Source organism: Leptidea sinapis, chromosome 3 (assembly GCF_905404315.1).
Source record: "Leptidea sinapis chromosome 3, ilLepSina1.1, whole genome shotgun sequence".
NCBI lineage: Eukaryota > Metazoa > Arthropoda > Insecta > Lepidoptera > Pieridae > Leptidea > Leptidea sinapis.
Genome location: NC_066267.1, coordinates 18,600,289 through 18,623,447, shown reverse-complemented (window position 1 = coordinate 18,623,447; position 23,159 = coordinate 18,600,289). Strand labels below are relative to the sequence as shown.

Below are 23,159 nucleotides of genomic sequence, written 5' to 3'. Positions count from 1 at the left end.
CAACAATATTATGAAGCAAAATATTGAGTACGGTAGGAATTTCACGACATAAATCCGAAGATTGTTATTCTTTATATTATGATGTCGTGATTATCTAAGTTTTCTGTTGAAAAAACCTTCAACAAAATGGCAATGAAATAAGCTTTTCAGTAATGTATAATACATATACACCATAGAACAAAAAGGTATTTAAAAAAATTCGTTGAAACCTACTAGCGCCGACAGAAACCCTTGACCTTGAAGTGCCAGATTGCTTGTGTATGATATAAAATATAGCTATGCTATATTTGGACAAAATAACTGCTGAACTATATTTTACGATAATTTTCCAAGTAAAGTAAACATATTTCATCATATTCCAAACTAAATAAACAGTAAGACACAGACAAAGGAAACGATAGTTCAAAACTAGTTATAACTAGATAGCTCAAACTCGTTATTCAATTTGAATTTATTTCAAGTCTAATTTATTTCAACAAATACTATATATGCGTGCCGCTAGTTCATCGTATTTTCCCTATATATTGGATACCGTCTAACAGCTAATGAATTTCTAACAACAATATTTGGTTGTATGGCTGTCGAGAAACACGTTTTGTATAATAGTTTAATTTGTATAAATAGATCTTTAGAAATGGCAAAATTATTGCAATCCAAACGTGAACTCCTATAGATTCAATCATTAAAAAGACTGGGTATAATTCTATATCTATGACCACGAATAATACTTTTTTAAGATGGCAACATTAGTGGGCTATCATAGACAATGTTCTCGTTTCCTTCAAAATGGCGACAAACTATAGATTCGGGATGTTTATTTACGGTATCATAACTTTGTCCTTTTCTATCTTGGAACGATATAGTTATCAGGCGATAGAGATAGCAAATGTCCTCATTTGAGTGTAACGAATATTAACGAACAGCTAATATTTACATGTTAAATTTTATTTATTCTTTTTGCAGTGGTTATATTATTTATAAGCTTATGTATACCAATGGGTATTTATTTATTAATTTTTTACTAAATTTTTGGTACCAAATAGTCAGTCCTTATGGAGGAAAATTCTAATTCAAGGTACGTGCATTTAATTACGCGATCAATAGTGTCGTCATCGCATAACCACAACAGAACTGTATTAATTTGTAAGAGTTTATAAGAATTTAGTGATGCTGTATCGTATTTTTATTTCAATAGAATTAATTTTAATTAAAACGGTTTACACGTTTTTTAGAAATATTTATGTTAAAAACCTAAAAATTTGAAGTAGTGAATACCGTTTAACGTACACATTTTAAGCTCCATCTTCAAATTTGTTAATTAACGGTATACTCAAAATGAAACGTTCTTTTTGATATTTGACATTTAGATTATAAACGAGATTATATATTGATTTAAAACTATAAACATGTCTTTCATAACCACATTAACATTACTATACTTAAAATAACTTTAATCGCAGTACCCAGTGCCTATATATAGGTTCGTGTTACATAATAAATAATATTTTGAAAATACGATAATTCACTGTGAATACAAAAATAGTTTTGGTACTAGATCTTGCATTTATTTCCAGATTTTCCTAATTCTTATAGTATAAGGATACATTTGCATTATTTATATTGATTTGTGATATACATAATTTTGTTAATCTGGATAACCATAAACACAATATTAGGTCCTTAAAAATTGGAAATTGTTTTGTTGCCGTTTATGAATGATTATTTCAAGACTTGTAGCATCCTGATAACCTATAAGCAAAAGTAAATCATGTTCAATGGGCGGTAAATTTAAAATGTCGATATAGCATACGACTGTAATATTATATTCCGCAATGACTTCGGGGCATTCAATCTTCCGACGAATTAGTAAAATAACTAAAGCTTACCAAAAGATATTTTCTAAAACGGTTATCTTATTAGTAGGTACTTAGTTCGGAGATACCTAACAAACATAAAAACACAAAGGTACACACCACCCCCTTTTTTAAATCGGTATTTGATAAGTCAGTCAAGTATCTATACTTATATTACAGTTAATGCCAATGTGAGTTTGAGATGTTTGTTACGCTTTCACGCCATAACTATTAAACCGATCATCATGAAATTTTGCACGCAAGTGGTCCATGGGTATAGAAAAAGAATGAATTTTTGATATGAATTTAAGTTCGAAATAATCACAGCGAAATAAAGTTTCTTACTAATATTAAAAGTAACATCATAAAAATATAGATATCGTTTCCAATATTATCAGAGTTGCAAAAAATTAGATCTGAGATCATTTTGAATACCAAGATGGGCGCACTGCGCATTATTTTCAATAATTTCAGCCATACTGTTCTCGGGGTAGTAGAGATTGATTTTGGGATTATTTTTGAAATTCAAGATGTCCGCCACTTAACTCATGCTTTCAAGAATTTGGACATGGTTTCTTGTGGTGGCTGATATCGAATTAAAAATTAATAAATTGACAATATTGCGACATGATACTATTGAATTTCAAATATACACAGTGAAACTAAATGGGTATACTATGCTTTGAACCCCCGCAAGATGGACCGACGATCTAGTCAAGATCGCCGGAATACGTTGGACGTTAGGTACTTTGTCCAGCAGTGGACGTCATCCGGCTGATGATGATGTATGATGTATATATATGAAATGCATAACTATGTTTAGGTTTCCGTATTTCTGAGTGGAGAAAGGCGAAAATATTATTGGATCACTCTTGTACTGTTGTGCCCGTCTATCTGTCCTCTTGTCAAAGTTTATTTAATATAAGGCCAATACTAGTGTGCTATTGATATTTTTTTAATTCATATTTTTTATTGGTTTTTTGTTTATATTAATTAAATATTCGTTAAGATGTATCACATCTTGCATATACAAAGATTAACACGAACGACATTGCGTAAGTTAGGTAGATTTTATTACAAAAAAAAAAAAATTATTCGTACCTAATCAATTCCCAGGCTTACCTAATTTAAGAGTAGTTTTAAAAATTATGACTATTTTGTGTTTATCGGTATGTATGTTTGTTTATACACTCAATTTCAGAAACGGCATTTTTTTTTAATTTCACTGCTGTATTGTGGCTAGCTTCCCGTAATGTTAATGGATTGTTTCATTTTTTTTCAAAAGTTAAGTTGGGTAGTTGAAATGGTAGACGATTGTACGTTTTTAAATCAATAGTAACTATAACGTCTAAACCTACCGGAAACCGTCTCTTAAGAGTTGTGAATAATAAAGTGGCGTTTGTTGAAAAACGAACTGTAATGATTTATATTTTTTTATAATTTATTAACAGCCCATTTCAAACGTATTCAAGCTTATGCATCTTGCATAAAAGTTCTAATAATCGTTCAATCCTATTTAAATTCACTTAGGGGTTGACTTTAAAAAAATCTTGATAGACTTATTATTTACTTAACTTAAAGTGTTTCTCTTTTTCTAACGAAAAAAGCTTTATCAAGGATATCACTAGAGAGCTTGCCCTAAAATCATTTTAGTGCACAACCTTTCCAAGACTATATTATTTTAAAACTGGTAGGTACACACTAGCAGAAAAAGTTGCGCAACCAAATTCGATAAATGAGAACCCGTTTTTTATACGACATATTTCTCAAAGAAAACATTTCCTTATTTTCGAAAAGAAAGAAAAGTGCATTCAGACATTTCCAAAAAATCGTGTACCACATCCGGGAATTGAACCGACTAAAATGTGTTAAAGTTACATACTGTACTTTTATTGCATCGATCGTTAGGGTCAATTATAAGGATGTATTCTCGCAAACTTAATAAATCAAATGAGGTTAAAATCATGAGTTAGAATAATTAATTATAATTAAGAGTGCCTTCGTTTAGGTGGCATTACATAATTCCACCTGTATAAAGAGTTCTTTCTTTAGTTTTGTCTTAACTTTTATAATTTAAAATAATTTTAACTATTAATATGGGTTGCAGTATGGATGAAGGCACGAAGTCCTATCTGCAGTTACAAATAGAGAAGCTGCAGCTGCTGAAATCAAAGCTGAACACAGAAGAAGATATAGATGACTTGGTTGAAGTGAAGCAGGAGCCAGAAGAGTAAGTAATGTTTTTTTGTTTTATTAGGTTTTATTTATTGTGAGTTTTAGTATTCATTTTTTTAATGCGAAGACAGGTTAAGGCTTATTAAACACACGACAGAAATGGAAATTTCATCAAAGCGAGATTGATAATACGAAATACAACTATTTTTTGCTCTACATTCATAAAGTAATGATATGAGGGATTAAGGTTTAATAACCGTTATAATAATAAAATATATTTATAAATATAAAAGTATTTATCTTAAACATTTCTGCCATCTCACGGGATGGTCATTTATGCCTTAATTATCTATAGCTCTGCGAACTCAACAAACGCTGTTAAGATATTTTTGGTATAGCTTCTTGCCAAGATTCAGAAAATTCTTTTTCAAGTAAAAATTGTCCAAATCGCGGTAAAAGTCGTTGTCGGTTGGGGCCACATCTGGCGAGAATGGAGGTTGTCGGAGGTTTTTTAAGCCGTTTAAGCGTGTTGTATGAGGTCTTGCGTTATTATAAAGAAATAACAAGGACTGCAGTAGCAGTCGAACAATGATTGCAGTAGCAATCATTGTTCGAAGTTCATAACAATACCCATCTAGTATTTTTGCGAGCCGGACCTAACAAAACTATTAAATTACATCGTGAAATGGTGGTCACTTTATCAACACAAACAGCTACCATCACTTTCCTATGGGTAAGCTTAGCTTAAGAACATTGTTGTGGCTTTTGCCGTAGAGTCAGTCATTGCTACTGCAATCATTGTTCGAAGTTCATAACAATACCCATCTAGTATTTTTGCGAGCCGGACCTAACAAAACTATTAAATTACATCGTGAAATGGTGGTCACTTTATCAACACAAACAGCTACCATCACTTTCCTATGGGTAAGCTTAGCTTAAGAACATTGTTGTGGCTTTTGCCGTAGAGTCAGTCATTGCGTAGCTTAGATAGTAGCGTAGTTTTTTGTATGAAATCTCTTAATATAGAATCTACTTTTTTACGTCAGGTAGGCTTCAACGCGTGCCGTTCTATAGGTTAGATCATGGGGCATCCGTTTTTCAAGCTTTTTTATTTTACTGATTTTAAGGAAATTGGTCAATATCGTGGCTATGCAAACAGTTACACTAACTCCGATAGATTTATGCAAATCGGCTTCTACTTATTCACTTATTTTTATTATTAGTTTATATATTTACCTTCCTTGTGGTATTTCTTATTTATTAATGGACGCCGGATATTGTAGCTACTAAGAAACATTTCCTAAAAATCTAACTTTTGAACATAATTTAAAAAAAATCTGAGGTATTATTCAATGGCGTTCTATAGAACTTTATTGGTTTTATTTCAATATTTGATATGTGGTTTATTCAAAATTGTTGCACTACCTGAGGTAGGTTTAGCATTACAAATAAATAGCGCGCCTTTGTCAAATTAATGAAACAATGTACAAGTAACCTTCCTAAATATCGAAACCCAAACTGTTTACATCTTAAATAATCAAAGGACATTGACCATATTCCGCTATCCTATACTATATGTAACACCCCATATTTGTTTTAAATTTAATACCTACTTACTTATTGTTTAAATTATTAACTCAATGTATTACGCAAATCAGTTCCTGAAAAAAAAATACTAGCAAGTAAGTAAGAAGTAATTAACGAATGAACGAGAAGGTATCCATGGCTTACGAAGGTACACAATATAAATTGTAAAGTTGGTAAGTTGTTACTTGAAGACTACTATGGTTAATATTCTATAGACTAATTGGGGCACTGCGGTAACTTACTGACTACAATAAAGCTGCCAAATGCCAAGTGCCATCAGGGTATCAGCATTCACATTCAGCTATGGTCCATACTCTATGCCCCCAGGGCCAAGACCCCATGCTTCAAGTTTCATTGTTTTTTGCTCATTCGATCCATATTCCATTCGTTCGTTCGTGGCGCGCGCGTCAGTCGCAGCCGGTCCGGCTCAGCAGTCACAACGATTAGGCCGTTGTTTGTGTCTAGAGTTATTGTCCTGTGGAAGATTAAAAAAAGTTTACACATTTTACCGCGAAAAACTTTTGTATATTTTATAAAATATCGACTATCGTCGTAGTAGTGACCGTAGTAAAACACAAAAGTGAATTTGTTTGGTAGTATTATGTTTTATAATGTTACTTAGGTCAAGTTATGATAAGGGTGGATTATATTTTCGTAAACATATTATTTAAAACTGAAGTGTAAGCAATGCAATATCAAAGTATCGACGATGATGAATTACAATATCGGATTTTTGGCGAAGCTTATAACCTACCATCAGAAAACAATGGAGCAAAAGCCGGCAAACGCAAAAAGTGAGTTATTTAATTAAGTGCATAGGTAGTTAATTATTTAAACATCAAAATTAAAAGAATATAAAAACCCATAGTCATGTTAAATAAATTCTATAATCAAATTGTTTTTGACATGACTTTAACCGGCAAGTTATAAAAAGTTACAATTATAAATAAAAATCGATATATAAATATAGTTTTAAATAAGTTTTTGATACATCTTTAATTAACCGTAATGAACATATTTTTGGACCTAGTTTATTAATGTTTTAACAATATTTTTGTTGATTTTGAAATTCTCATGCTTGGAGGTATTTACTTGAATTTAACATTAATTATTTTATTATTATATTATTTAACTAGAATTACATAATATTACACCGATATGATAGTGCAGCCATGCTTTTAGCTAAATATTAGATGAAAATGAAAAAACTAAATTGTTATTTTCTATGGTTTCAATATTTGTTACAATATCAGCCGCTTATCCATTAAGTATTCTCTCCAAAAATTACTGCAGTTTATTATAAGCTGTCTTGGTTCATATATATTTTTCTAACCCACCAAAATTATCAGTAAGTATGTAAGGTACATATGGGTAATCAGGTATTTATTGAAGGTGAGACTTTTAGTAGAAGGCTAGACTGTAAGAAAAATTGTATGAACTTTATAACTACATCTCATTGAATATTGTCTAACAATACAATTAATTATGTGATACTTACATGTTCTTTTTTTAATAATACTAAAAAATGGTCAAGTATTTGTACAACTGAGAGATACCTAGGGAGAGCAATATTATTCTATTTTATACTGTTAAAGGTCTGTCAGTGGTCACTGTCAGCAGCTAAACTGTACTTAAAATATCTATTATTAACCTTAATAGTAATTTTGTAGAAAAATTCATCAAAATCAGATTGTCACCATTTTTTTTATACTTTGGTGGCATAGAATTTTCTGCTCATACATTACCTGAGAAAGTTTCAACTTGGTTTGCGGCATTTCTTGAAAATTATCTCTTGCATTATATTTATAAATATTTCAAAGCAAATGTTTGAAACTATAATTGTATGTATTTCCAGAAAAACATTCCAAACCACAATCATGTAGAAATTAAGAAAAGAATACAAAACTGGTCATGCGATTCATATTAACAGACTGACAAAAAATGGCAGCCCTACTGTCACTGTTAATTGACATCATGACTTAGTAGCCCAACCCACATGTATGTGTATGGAGGGCACTAATATTTATTAAACTTTAACTTTAAACACAAATTCCTCTAAATATGATGTTTGTGGCTTGGAACGTTATTCAGGAATTATATTACATGAGTCTTCATTTTTGTATCACACATAATTTTGTTTGTTACGAATGATGTTCTATACACATATAAGAACATATCATTTGCAGTCTGATAAATTCAAGATATGTAACCTGAATGGAATAAATGGTTTACATTGCTGCTAATTGACCAGGAATATTTTAAACAACTGGAGTAAATGTGGATAGCAGTCGAAAAATAATTATTGTTCAATTTGTGGAAGGTTTCATATTTCATCTTTGTTTTTAATAATAATAATAAAATTTATTGCCTTGAACTTAATTTAAGTATACAATATCAGCTTATTACAAAACATACATTAAGACAAAAGGAAGTAGGCTCAGCTTATGCTGCTTGAAATAATATTTTCATGCAGTGCTGGTTTTCAGCCATTCCCATCTCCCTAAGGTGTAAGGTGGGATACATAATAAAGAGGGCAAACTAATAACAATTACAATGCAGATCTAAACTTTTTCTAAATGTATCAACCTCTGTATAAATTATGAGTGTATTTGTGAGTGTGTGTGTTGTATAAATATCTGAGTGTGTGTCAATGTGTCAGTTTAAATGTAATATGAAAGGAGTTGCAAATGTTATGGTGTAATCAATCATGAAAAATATTTATATAAGGGAAGTTCTTTCCATACACAATAATTAAAATTTTCAGCTTCCTGTTGTTTTTTTAACAATGCCATTTTATATTTACCCTTAAACATTTTTGTACATGATTTGTCTATAAATATATAGAATGTCATAATTTGTTACTATATATTTTTCCTAACTACATACATTGTTAGTCTGAATATGTTTTAGTTTCCCTTGACCAAGTAACATGGTAGTCTCAGTTGAGTAATACAAATGAAAATGCAGTAATCACACTATAAAAATAGGGCAATATAATAAGTTTATCACATATTATTACAATTCTAACCTTTATCTAAACAACCCATCTTTTTCCTTGTTGGTACCACATTATACAATATAACAAATATTTCACAATATCATAATATGTTATTCTTATTTTTCTGTCCACTTCTATTGAGGTGTGTTCTAGTAGGTTCTGCATATCCACCAGCTTCAAGTATGAAATAACTTTATCAGTAGGTAAGATTCTGAAATTCTACATTGAAGTGATGTTATCAATTTTGGGAAAAAAATTCCATTTAAAGTTTGTAGACTGGAGATGAAAGTTGTAAATAGATACTAAAATTAAATGAAATTATAACATCCAAAGAGAGGATCAGGCCATGGACCACTATCACACAATATTAGTATGTACAATATTAAATGCAAGCATTATAAATTATTTAATGTGATACAAGGGGATTGGCTGTGTAAGCCGAAATACAGGTTCTTCCTAGTTCAGCTTCAGCTGCTAAAACTTTTATGTACATACTAAACTTTGTTTATTGCATTTATTTCTTATTAACTAGTATAAGTACTTGTGTATTTGCAGAAAAAAACATTGCATTGTTAATATTTTTTTATGGAAGATGAGGACAAATGAGTTATGGCTACCTGATGTTAAGTGATCATTGCTACTCCATTTCTTCTACAACACCCTATAGATGTTGGACATGTAATGTAATATTTAAGTTTTATTTCACCCTTTGAATAACTATTAGATTATTGTGCTATAAGCATTCATTTATATTATGAAACTAGCCAATTAACTCTCTAGCAATTCATTAATGGCTGTTCCAAATATTCAGTCTATCTCTTACGGCGGTTCCCAATATACTATCTACAGATAGAGATAAAGTACTACCTTCTACTGTCAGTAATTAGTTGTCAATAATCTGAAGCTCTCCCAATATACTCGATGTGTTTGTTTGTATGCAGCTGACCATGCGAAAAACCCGGAAAGTCTAAATTAATTCCCCAAACCTCCAATGGTTAGTCTAGCTTTTTGATTATGGTCATTGCAAAAGCCGGGTGCACAGGTAACTGTAGTCGCTTGAACTCGAACGGCAAGTCTGTTAGAATCATCGGGATACTTGGAAATAAAAAAAAAACTCCTTTGTATTTTCCTTTTATAATTGTTGCTTCAATGACATTTAATCTCCTTTACTAGGAAATAGCGCAGTATTACAATCTCACATCCAGTTTGGTATTTTTATTATTTATTTAACATTATAGCATGGGTAGGTGCCATTGGGCTTCACTAAAACTCACTGTTACTAATATTAAGTTAAGTTAAGTGTAAACGATTAATTTAGACAGTAATAGAGTTTTAAAGTTGCCAAAACTTATAAACAGACAGACAATGCGCGAGTAAGGTGATTCCTCACCTAAACGACAGTAACTTGCTAAATACAGAACATTTTTACTCTAACGGGCTTGCTAAGCCACACTGTCGAATGTCGACCAGCGCCTCTTACGGTCGGTCGACGCAACATTCACACACATAATTATTAAAACCTAAAGGCTGATTTACATTGATACAGTAGCTGGCGGATACATCAATGGATTCCGGCACTGGATCGTGTCGCGTACGCCCGCCCAGTAGACATTTATATTTTGGTGACTATCGACTACAAGTTTGCAATCTTAAAAAATGAGTGTTTCACAAAAAAGAAATTTTTAGAAATTTAAAATATTTTCTAAGCCTTAGATTATTTATACGTCTAGATGGTCTCTTGCTGTTAGACAACCGATAAAAACAGGCCAGGAAAATGTTAATTAAAATATTTCTTAGCATTGTGGCAAATTGCAATATTCTTAGTTTTAATAAACCTTACACCACATAAGCATAAGCCACATAAGCAAGTGGAGCTGCTCTACTCTCGACTAATATGACATCCTATGTGGGGATTCTGAGATACAATATTGTTAGTATTTCTCTATTTAGACACTTAAATCAATAAATAAAAAGATGATTTGAAAACCAGATATGATATCAAATTATAAAGTCAGCATTTTTTTTATTCTTTCAATAATTTCTTTATATAAAATGCAGTTAATAAATTATCAGTATTGCTGCCAGTCAGAGCATTGTTTTTCTTGGCTTCACTTCATTTGTATATATAAATATATATTTAAATATAAATAAATTGGGTCTCTGCACATTTGAATAGCTGATATCTAGAGTAGCTGAATAATGAAGCGGATAAAAGTGAAATATATATTATTCAGAAATCAAGGGTAGGGATAATTACCTTTTAAATTTTAGATTTATGATATGAAATAATAAAGCTAACAAGACACAAATCATAACCTGTAAAATAAAGTCAAGCACTTAAGTTCTTCTAATGTAAAATTTGTGAGATCAATGTACCTAATACCAGGTTGGACAATTTAGTCAGTCTTAACTTAAGCCTTTTTAAAATAAATAAATTAACTCGGCCCTCGATGAAACAATGTATTTTTTTTTTTAAATTAAAATACAATGTATCACACAAGTACTAAGTAAGTACATGTAATATTAAATCAAATTTTAAGTGTGATGGTCCTGTCAATCTATTTATTTACAATATAGATTTTTAACATTCATTTTGTCACTATATAACATTACCTATAAGAATCAGTAATGTGTAAGCATTATTTTGTTGCGGTCTGAAGGGTGCTGTGTAGGTAGTGAAATTGCAGAATTTTTGAGTTTTTCAAGAATCCTGAGCGACACTCCATTGTATTGAGCAGGGCATATCAATTACCATCAGCTGAACATCCTGCTCGTCTCGTCCCTAATTGTCATAAAAGAAAAAAATCTTTAACTGTGTATAACACGAGTAATTTTAAATATGTAACTAGTGATGCCCAGACCTTTAACGATAATTTTTTTAGCCAGTAAACAATTAGCATCATCGAACAAAAACCTTATCGAAATATGGCATAATAATGTGAAAACTGGTATTGTCATTATGTCCAAGTTTAAAACATGATGAGCTGGAAGAGATTCGACCAAAACAAGTAACTTGATATAACATTACGAGACTTATGGGTTCCTTCCCGGAGACACGAGATAATTTCTCGTCGTTCGTGTTTTTTAAATAAAGTATTCACAGAACTTCATGTAGTATTGATACTGTATAAGTACGTAATTGCTAGAGAAGTGAATTTCACCAATTACCACACTGATTAATATTGAAAAAAAAAAGTTAATAATGAAAGTATTATGCTAACTTTTTATAAATAATATAAGTATTTTAAAAATATATCTTTCTTTAACAACAAAAGCTGGGTCCTTGATGAAAGTATTATCCTGCCACCACAAATAGCGCTAATTACACAAATAGACCAGCCATCGCTGCCCTTTACCATATTTTACGGAAAACGACAACCAATTTTAAATTGCAAGATTACACCTGTACCAGTTTTGAGTTTTCATATTATATTCGTTTGGATCTTATACTTACAAGCTGCCGTTGTGTAACGCCGGCAGGCAACTATTATAACCACAAGTATTTTCGAGTCTTCTTGCAGTCTTATTCTTGACCTGCCCTTTTTTCGTACATCCCTGATCTGAAAGTTCACCATTATCACCACTTTTCTCCGCATTAGCCCTTTGTAAAAAAAAGAGAATAGGTATAAAAAACATTGAGCGTACAAAGTACACATATCAGAAGTGAAACCTGCATGGTGCATGAACCTCTAAACTGCATATGAATTCCTGGTACGTGTTGCTAGGATGACACATGATTTCAACCGCTATGAAAGACATTCCTACCACCACTAATATATATAATAATATGTTCTCCTGGTCTTTTCATCAACTTTCAAATCACAACGATGATAAAGAAGTCTTCACTTCAATAGTATGCATATTTCTGTCTCATTCTTTGCCGGCTTCATCCTACACATTTTTGTATTTGTGTCTCTTACCTGTCGTTTTTTCCGTTGCATCCGGTTTGAAATCACAACGATTCTAAAGAAGTTTCACTTCAATAAATATTATAATATATAATGACTACAATGAATTCTAATAGTTCAATGCAATATTTAACGAAGAGGTCTCTGACATTATTCTTGCTGACTGCGGTGCTTCAAATCAAGTTATGTTGGAAAGGAGATACCTACGTCAATCTGTATGTAGAAATTTTATTTCTTATGTTATGCAGTAAAAACATAAAAAAATATCTGTATCTATATGTTTGTAAAAGTTTTGAGATGATATGATTTATGGTATTCAAAGAAAATGACCACACATTACAAGGCATTGAATGGTCCAAATTCAAATAAAAAAAGCTAATAAATTTTGGCCTTCAACTCGTCCGGATAATCCGGCGTGCGCCACGAAACCTTGAATCTCTCCAAGGTCTCGCGTACTCAGATTGTCGATTAGTTATTGTGCGTGTTCTACTTGATGAGGGCCTCTGGCAAAAAATGTTGCTAACATTCGAAGCAGCTCAGCCTTTTATGAACCTTATAACTATAATACTTTTTCGTACTCTAATATGATCCGTCAGCAGGCTGTATCTCATAAACTAATAGATAAATAGCCTACATAGTATATTCTTTGATTAACACGAGTGTTACAAATTTATATAAAATACTTTTAAAGGATTACAACGCGTGTAATTGTACTTACCAGTCCCCCTGAAGCCGAGATCTGGAAAGGTCTTGAAAACTCGGATTAACTAAAATAAAAATGTAACTTTTACGCAATAATCTAATGTAACGCGTTTTAATCTTTTAAAAGTGTTTTATTTAAATGTATAGCTAACATTTTGACAGGGGTCTATTGCTTTTTCCGCTATCCACTTACTGTGTTATTAATAAACGCGAAGTAAAGTTATCCCAAATTTAAAAAAAAAATCTCTTTATCTTTGTCACTACAGAATGACATGACAGGGAGAAGTAATTTAAAACTAAGAGTAACTTTTCATTGCGTTTATTAATAAGACAGAATATACTAGCGTATATTTCCTCTAGACACCAAACAGAGATACAGAAATTCAAATTCAAATATTTTTAAAGAAAAATAGGACTTGAAATCTCTTATTGTAAAAATTACCCATATCCAAACGGGCGCATTAACTCAGCTGAAAAACCTTTTTTTTTCTTTAAGAAAATTTCGATACAATTAAATTAAAATAGCCTGAAGGCGGTCGCTCCGTTTCCAATCAGTGGTTTTGCGTTTCAATCGTTTTTGTAATAGTAACTTTTACCACATAAACGTCTTTTAAAAATTCTTTTGTATTTTCTGATATCATATTGTAAAAGCATATACAGGTACATCGATCGCTCCACAACAAACTTACTAACTCGACTTAGCCAACTAGTAAGCATAATAAGTTTGTTTGTTCCTGTTGTTAGCATAACGATTATTACAGTTTCTAGAAAATTCCCTTATGTGCCTTTGCACATACTTAACATTATCAAGAATATACTGAGAGGCAACGGTTAAAATATTTATTTATTTTCCTCTTAATGATGTTTTTGGACCTAGGTTATAAATAGCGCGAATAGTATAGAATAGATAAAGTAACATAGTCGAGCATGACAGCTCAGAATAATTCATTATAAATAATTACCCGCAAAATAAAGACGCACGCGAACGAAACAGCACACGTTATGATGTTTTAACTTCATAAAAAAAATTTTTAACTAATATTGATGACCACAAAGTTAATGTAGAAGAAGTACTTAATATTAGAAATATTGATTTAGAAATAAACCCCAAATAAATATATATTAAAAAAAAAACCCAAATAATAAATAATTGAAAATTAGATAAATTCGTTGCATTATTTATTGATTGCAAATACTCGACTTACACATCTTACTCCTTAGTGAAGTCAAAGCTAAGATCCGCATTATATTTTTGATAAGGCGTTTAACATTTCCGGCCATAAAAACGGGTTACTAAATATTCTCTTCACGAACGTGAATTTAACGTCAAACAAAATTTTATCCATTCCTACACGTCTTCAGTGTCGCATTTAGTGGTTGTTATGATTTGTAACTTAAACACATTTTAATTCATTAAAATCTTTTTTTTCCATTCAAATATTGTCTTTTTTAGAAAATTTGTGCATTTTTGTATAAGATGGCTTTTGTTCGGTATCCGATTAACGTTTACAAAAAAACTATATTTTAGTAAAGATCCTGCGTCTATTAAAAATGTTGTATCTAAATACTCATTATTTCAATTATTCAGGACATAATTTCATCCGCAAGGAAATATCAAAATAACTGGTACTGGGACCATAAAATCTCTTGCTTATATTTGTTACGAGGGCTGCACTAAAAGTATCGGGAATGGAATATTTCCAATGTTCCTGTCATATTAAAATCTTTTTAATTGAAAACTTCTTGGTTTTAAAAATCGAATACCATTTATTTATTTAAAAAAAGATTCTCGGTCTTGTCACAAGGTCTTTTCAAACTTGTTTAGTCGTTGAGAAAATGGAATTGACTCGTGAAAATTCTAGAGCGATGATTTATTATGACTTTCGAAGTGGTTTAACACAAAAACAGTGTGTTGACCGGATGATTTCTGCATTTGGTGATGAAGCCCCATCCAAAACCACAATTTATCGCTGGTTTGCTGAACTTCAACGTGGACGTGTCAAGCCCAGTGATGATCCCCGTCAAGGTCGTCCAAAAACTGCAGTCACCAAAGAAAACGTTGGTACTGTGCGTAAGCTGATTGAGGAAGATCGACATGTGACATACCGCGAAATTCAGGCAACTTTAGACATTGGCATGAGTCAAATACAAATAATCTTGCATGAACAATTAGGTGTAAAAAAGTTGAATTTTCGATGGATACCGCATTTGCTCTGTGAAGAGCAAAAAGCGGCTCACGTTACTTGGTGCGTCAGAACTCTTGAAAGATTCCACGGAGGATCCTCAATAGCTATACAACATCGTATCAGGTGACGAATAATGGATTTACGCGTACGAACCCGAAACAAGAAACCAGTCACGAGTTTGGGTGTTCGAAAATGAGTTAAAGCCAACAAAAATTGTTCGTTCACGGAGTGTTGCTAAAAAAATGGTGGCCACGTTTATCTCCAAACCCGGCCATGTTGCGACTATTCCTCTTGAGGGACAAAGAACGGTTAATACAGAATGGTATGCTAGCATTTGTTTGCCACAGGTCGTTTCTGAACTCTGTAAAGAGAACTGCAACCGCCGCATTTAGTTTTTAGAGCAAGAAAACATAGAATTATTAGACCGTCCGCCGTACAGCCCCGACCTAAGCCCTAATGATTTCTATACTTTCCCTAAAATAAAGAATAAATTGCGTGGTCAGAGATTTTCATCACCTGAAGAAGCTGTGGACGCCAACAAAACTACCATTTTGGAGACCCCAACTTCCGAATGGAATGGTTGCTTCAATGATTGGTTCCATCGTATGGAAAAATGTGTAAAATTTCGCGGAGAATACTTCGAAAAGCAATAAATACATTTTTAAATAGTAATGTTGTCACTTCCTTGATTCCCGAAATTTTCAGTGCCGCCCTCGTACTTCTTTATAAATTTATTTGGAAAAGTGTTAAAAATGACCTCGTGTTAAAAATATACAATACCTCAAAGCGAACTTAAATAAATAATTTTTTATAAACATTTTTTATTTATTACCACTTTTAATACAAAAAAAACATCATGACATTTGTACTTCATTAACTACGCTATAGACTATCTATTCCTACTTGAATTAGCATTAGTAATTGAAGCTTAAGTATTTTTTACGATAAATTCGCATGTCTTCCCTCATTATTTCATAAAATAAATGTCTTTCATGTGAGAACATACGTGGCGTGACCCCTTACTTAGAGGTAGACGACCAATGGCGGAGGGTGGCACCCCCAAAGGTACAATAATTGCTTCACGTGCATCTGCAGTTAGTAGACAAGGTGCGAGCCAGTGTTGACCTTTGCTTATCGATAGTTTTATGAAGCGGGAATATTATGCGATGTTTATGTTCTTTGACGACAGTTTGATCTTATATAGTTTCTCGATGTATCTGTATATTATGACTACAGAATTTTAATATTTACATAATGTGGATTTTAACATTCCAAGATCAAGTGACTTAAGCCTAATACTCACTATCATATAAAACGTGGAGAAGAAAAATATTCTATGTATTTGATGGCGATTTAATTAAGTTGTGAAAGAAGAAAAATGAGTTAGGCCGCTTTGGAGCTGATTGCCTCAATTATGATGCAATTCTTATTTCAGTCATCAACAGACGAGCACTTGATGGCACAACTAAACCTATTTCATGAATATATAATGGTTGGTGGAGTTTTATTTTTAATTTGAGTATGAGGGCCGTAAACTAAGACACATCTAACCTTTGTAAGCGTAGGTTTACTGCCCGGCGAAATTTTTTTACTAATCAATCCTACCTAATGGTAATTTGTTGTTTGTGGTTTTGTACTTATAAATTTTCGCAATAGTATTTTTTCCATGAAGTTTATTCGTGTTTGCCATGCAAATATTTGAAGCAGCTTGAATGTGCTTATGTCATTGTATGTATTGCAGAGGACAGTAGGTATATATCTATTGCTATGTATGTATCTCCAGTTCCTTGAGTATTTAATCGGGTATAATGCAATATCAATAGACCTATTATAGACGTCGCCGTGATTGCTTTTGCGTTGCCGTTGTTTTTGTTTAAATACTAAACCTTCTCGTACCCTGCCTTTGTATTGAACTTGAAGATACCATAAGACCAAAACTGCGTCATTTATTTCGTATTAACGTGTGGGTAAAACAATATCGAAATGCATTGTGCGCCACTCTCGTAGTCTAATATACATAACTTTGTTATTTTTTATAATATTTGAATTAATAATAGAAAATATCGATAAAAGCTTACAACACTATGCATGTCTAATACAAGAGTTCTATGAATGGTCGAATAATTGGGGTTGCTATAGGACGCCACTTTCACACGATGCAACTGCATGGCTATGAAAACATTGATATCATGCCTTTGGGAAATCGAATGATGAGTCAACAATTTGTTAAATGTGATTATAAATTCAGTCGATATTTTCTTGTGTGACTAAAAAATTATGCTTCGATTTACTGTGTATTTTAATAAATCTTAGGTAAGGTATCATTTAAGCGATTATGGCAAAACTTGCCATGGAAATAAACCAGATAATAAAACAGAAGACATAATATTGACATCCCCGACAACCAAAGTGTAATGATCGATCTTCCGTACCTTACTGTCCACCGAAAAAGCGTAAAGCGTAAGTCACGAAATCAAAAGGCTACTTTTTTGTTTTGACTAAGACATTAAGTAGTTTTCGTATTATACGTATTGGACCAAAAAGATGTAGTCATGTTCTAATAAAAATATATTTAAGGAATAATTTTCTCAATTCATGTCAAAGCTTAAGCTAAAGTTTAAAAAATGGTCGGCAAGGCATCTACGAATCTCGCGGCTTTCCATAAGAGCGTGGGACGCGGTGATTATATACCATCAGTTGGACCCGTATACTCAATCGTCCTCCGTAGATTTTTTACCAGTGGGACGCTCCTTTGCAAAAGATGCCGTCTAGATTATGGGTACCACATCCGCGCCTATTTCTGTCGTGAAGCAGTAATGTGTATCTAAGCAATATTGTGTTTCGGTCAGAAGGCCGCCGTAGTTAGTGAAATTAGTGGGCAAATGACTAACTACATATATATTATGTCTCAAGGTTACGAGCGCAATTGTAGTACCGCTCAGAATTTTTGGGGTTTTTCAAGAATCCTGAGCGACACTGCATTGTGATGGGCAGGGTGTATCAATTACCATCAGCTGAATGTCCAGCAATTCTCGTCCCTGATTTTAGACCGCGCGATCTTTTACCTTCGGTATTTGAAACCACAATTGTTTTTTCCAAACTTGTCGCCTCTGCGCAGTTCTAGAAACAAAGCTTTATAAATGTTTGGCAAAATATCAATCGATTGTGGTAGTTTTTATTTATTATGGAAACATTAAGTGACCGCAAAACTATCTTACAGAATGTCTACCGGTTATTCTTTTCCCATTTCCATGCACCGGGCTTTCTTACACCGCCATTATGGACGCAAACAAAATAAAAGAAATATTAATATTGGTTAAGCCGTTTCTGAGTCTGTCTATTTAAACATAAATTGATTTTAATATAATGTAATATATAGAAGTGTAGATAAAGATAAAGGACATTCCTGTTTCGGCACATTGATTTAGCGCTCACGTGTTCAACAGGAGCTTTTGAATAGACCAGCTGTTTTTATCTGAATGTAACATTGAAACTGTTCAAGGGATCTTAAGAAATAAGGGCGTCGCTAGGCCTTTTTGTTGTCAAGGAACACGCCAAAGTTGGGTTTGCGAAATGTATGTCAGAGTTCGGTATTTTTTTTTGTGTCGGGTAGTTTTTGCTGGATCACAAAATGTCCTTTTTGCAGCGGCTTGCGTTTTTTGTAGGTCATTATAATATAACGGTGCTGTTTCCTCCCGGAGATATCTGCTACACGTATTTCGTAATTTCATCTGATAAAAAATTTAATTGAAATACAGTGCTTATAATTATTATTATCACCATACTACAGGAATTCCTTGCAGAATAAACTATATTGGTCGATTTGACTTTCAAACACGGTAAAGGAACGGCTTAGGCGGTATTGATCTCTTAGTTTGACGATGATACGTTTCTTCTTCTGTATTAGGTATAAAAATTATATTATTAGAAAAAATACATATAATCTTATACTTATTATAGCAATTTACAATTAAGCCTTATATATGTAGTCTCAGAAACTTATTTGTACAACTATCTACGTGTTGAGGGGTAGAATTTTATTATGCTTAAAACTAATACATATGGTTTGTGGGGGAAAATCCAGGAAACTGGGAAAACCTGGCTATTTGCTTTCAAATCATGTTTATATAATTCTTGATTAGTTTAAGGAATCTCACTCTGGGGTCGGTCCCTCATATCTGAGGATCGTGGTCAGCATTATGGTTGCACCTAGAGCGGATGATTTGCCTCCAGTGGATTGATTTGACTATCGTCGTCTCCAACATCCGTGGAGAACTTGGATGAGAAGTTTTTAATGTAGGCAGTACATCTTGTTGGAGAACGACAACGCGATCTTATCCCTTGGTAATTTCTAGCCACAATTATTTTTTCTAAGCTTTCGTCTGCATATGGTTTAAGTTTAAGGAATAGAGAATATTATAAATTTCGTCTTCCATTTCGCTGTTCGATTGACCTAAAGATTTTGTGCCATTATCAAACACTGTTTTTTGTGTCCCGAGTTTGAATAAAGATAGCAATGGGATGTGAGTTAGAGCGAATAATTAAATGATAATAACATTTTATTTTAACTATTGGCTTGGCCTATTTCTTACCTTGTATCGTAATGAAGTCGTATTTATAATTCTAAACACATTTTCTTAGACAATGCGGGCATATTACATTTTCTTTGTTAAACTGGAAGCCCCTATAATGTTAAATTTTTAGTGTTCTAGTAAATTCAACAAGCCTCGTATCTCCTATACCATAGGGGCTTTTAGTAACTTCAATACAAAATACTTGAAGATTCATATTTTCTTTTATCATAGTTATATTTAACGCCGTCCATTTTAATATATTATCCATATTTAACTATGGTATTTAAATTATCAACTGACAAGTGTCACGTGACTTGCGATCTACCAATACAGGCATTATATCGTACTGCAGGGCTTATTTTCTTTGGACAATCTTTGGACCTCGCTGGAATGTAACGCCCCTCCCGTTTCCCTTTCACCCCCTCGCGCACGTCCTGTTGCTTAAGCAGGGCTTGCAGTTTCATTGCCGTTAGGTACATGTCGTGATATTTTCGTACTATCACTGATTGGTTTTTCAAGTTTTGTTTGTTACATTTTGACGTTTGTTGTTAATAGTTTTGTTAGTTTATGTTGTTCCGTGTCGCTATAATAGTTCTGTCAGAAAAATAAATACTGTTTCTAACCTTAGATGCTTTCAGTGATTTTTCATCATTATAATAATGATAATCAGCATCTCAATACAAAATTTTTACATCAATCAATAATACAAAATAATTGTATTTTATTTAGTAATAATAATATTAGGATATTAATTAGTAGTGCTTGTTTTGCACACCGTAACAAAGCGACAATGTGATGTCATCGAATTCAAGTCCAGAGATAATGAAACCGGGTAGTAACTGGATTATTTACGATCTACGTGTTACTAAACAAAGATGAATAATCCCATCACGTGATGCGTTCAAATTATATTATAAATGTGTTTAATTAAGACCGTTTAGGCGCCAACAACCGTAGCGGCCATATTGCACGCCACGGTTCAGAGGAGACGTGGGAAAATACCACGACCTTATTGATATACTGACCTATTTAACGCGAAATGATCGTTGCATTGACCATCCCGTTATTTTATAGATATCACGCCATGATATATATTGAACTTGAAGTAGGTACACAAGATTGAATCTGCTCTCCGTAACGAGCGCAAATTAGGCTAATGGTCTCACGTTAGATCATTTATACGTCTAGATAGACTATGACAGCTGTGAAAACGTCGAAAAAATAGATTTTAGAACCACCCCATATTTTGTGCAAAGTACAAATCGCGAGTGGCCAGATTTTTTCGGTTGTCTAACGCATAAATTATCTTAGTCTCATTTATGAGTGGAACCACCCTAGAAATCTGATTTCATCCTTGCGTCTCACATATCCAATTAAAATAAAAATATTATACTTTCTTACCATAGGCCTTGGATGAGATGTTTTTTTTATGAGAAAAGTGACGAGACGAGTATGACTTCACCTCATACTAAGTGAATCTATCTGCCGTTACAATGCAGTGCCGCTCAGGTTCTTGATAGAACCAATAAATATCTGAATGACATAGCACTTGCGTTCGTTACTTGAGATCTAAAATGTTGTCACATTAGCTCAGTAATTTCACAAACTAAACACAACAGTGCTCACACACTATACTGCTTTTAGCGGCAGAAAAAGGCGCTGCTGCGGTACTCATGTGGTATTTAGTGACAAGAAACTGGTTGACACTCTTTTAAATCGTAATTTACAGTGAAGCGATGTCATATGATGGTATCTATTCTACTACGCATTATGCCATTTTGGCACAATAATATCACATGTATGATTAAATGATATACCTCCTATATGCGAAGCCATAAAAGGCATTTATGTTCACAAAATTGATTCCTTCTTTTTGATATCATTTCTAATATACTAGATACTACTACCGCTTCGGAAACAAATGGCGCTCTGAGAGAGAAGTAGCGGCGCAAGAAACTGTTTTTTTATGGAATAGGAGGACAAACGAGCGTACGGGTCACCTGGTGTTAAGTGATCACCGCCGCCCACATTCTCTTGCAACACCAGAGGAATCACAAGAGCGTTGCCGGCCTTTAAGGAAGGTGTACGCGCTTTTTTTGAAGGTACCCATGTCGTATCGTCCCGGAAACACCGCACAAGGAAGCTCATTCCATAGCTTTATAGTACGTGGAAGAAAGCTCTTTGAAAACCGCACAGTGGAGGACCGCCACACATCCAGATTTGCCGCTTAAAAAATCTGTAAGCACGGTTGTATTTCCTCTTTAGAACTATGCAGTTCTAAAGGGATGATATCCTAACTTGTGGCGTGTCGTGGTGGAATTCGGCGGCAGGAATCAGGTTAAACAGCTCTTCGGAATACTCCCCGTAATAAATGCGGTAGAAGACACACAATGAAGCGACGTCTCTACACAACGCCAAGTGATCCAACTCTCCCAGCATTCTTTTTTTGCGCTCTTCTTAATGAAATATACAATTGCTGTTGCTATAAAATAATCATAATCTAGTCCCAGGATGTCGGATCATTTAGATATTCAGCTGTGGAGTTGTAGGATTTACGACAGAGTCATTTTTTAAATGTGATAGACCTAATATATAATAGAGCGTGGCCTTCTGACATAGGTATAGGCACTTAAAAGAAGGTGACATCCACTACTGTGTTTGTACAATTTTTGTTACTGAAATAAATGTTTTTCAATAAATAAAAAAACCCTACGGTGTTTTATCTGCCTGTTCGGTCGTTTACTCCCAATTCAAAAGTTTGGTTACCATAGTTACCTGTTGTTATGTATTGACAGTGTCACTAGCGTGCACATATATATATAGTACGAGGGGCGGTCAAAAAGTTCGCGGAATGGCGGGGTTGGCGGGGGTGAGGTCGCTCCTCCAGGTAGCCGCTACTTGAGTAACTCATAATTACTATATATGCCAATTTCTAGCCTAATTGGGTCATTAGCTTTCGAGTTACAAACGAGTGAACAAGTAAATCGGGAACAAACTAGCCACTATGGAGAAAATTGAACATCGCGCCGTCGTAAAGTTCCTCACCAAACAAGGAAAAACGCCTCAAACTATTTTGCAAGAGATGTTAGCTGTTTACGGAGACTCTGCTCCTGGTAAAACCATGATTTACAAATGGCACGGCCTTTTCAAGCAAGGAAGGGAGTCAATTGAAGATG

The 23,159-nt window shown here is 33.3% G+C and overlaps 1 protein-coding gene across 4 annotated transcripts in view; it reads left to right on the top strand.

Moving 5' to 3' along the window:
• The first annotated feature begins 910 nt into the window (after positions 1-910).
• Positions 911-23,159, top strand: part of LOC126978591 (transcriptional activator Myb) — an 88,927-nt gene continuing 66,678 nt past the window's right edge. For 3 of the 4 annotated variants that reach the window (XM_050827578.1, XM_050827569.1, XM_050827555.1), the window contains exons 1-2: positions 911-1,075; positions 3,961-4,083. In XM_050827578.1, coding sequence (XP_050683535.1) covers positions 1,053-1,075; positions 3,961-4,083 — 146 coding nt within the window. In that variant the 5' untranslated portion in view covers positions 911-1,052. Of the gene's footprint in view, positions 1,076-3,960; positions 4,084-6,015; positions 6,410-23,159 lie in introns of those variants that run through there. The other variant, XM_050827563.1, reaches the window with a different exon arrangement.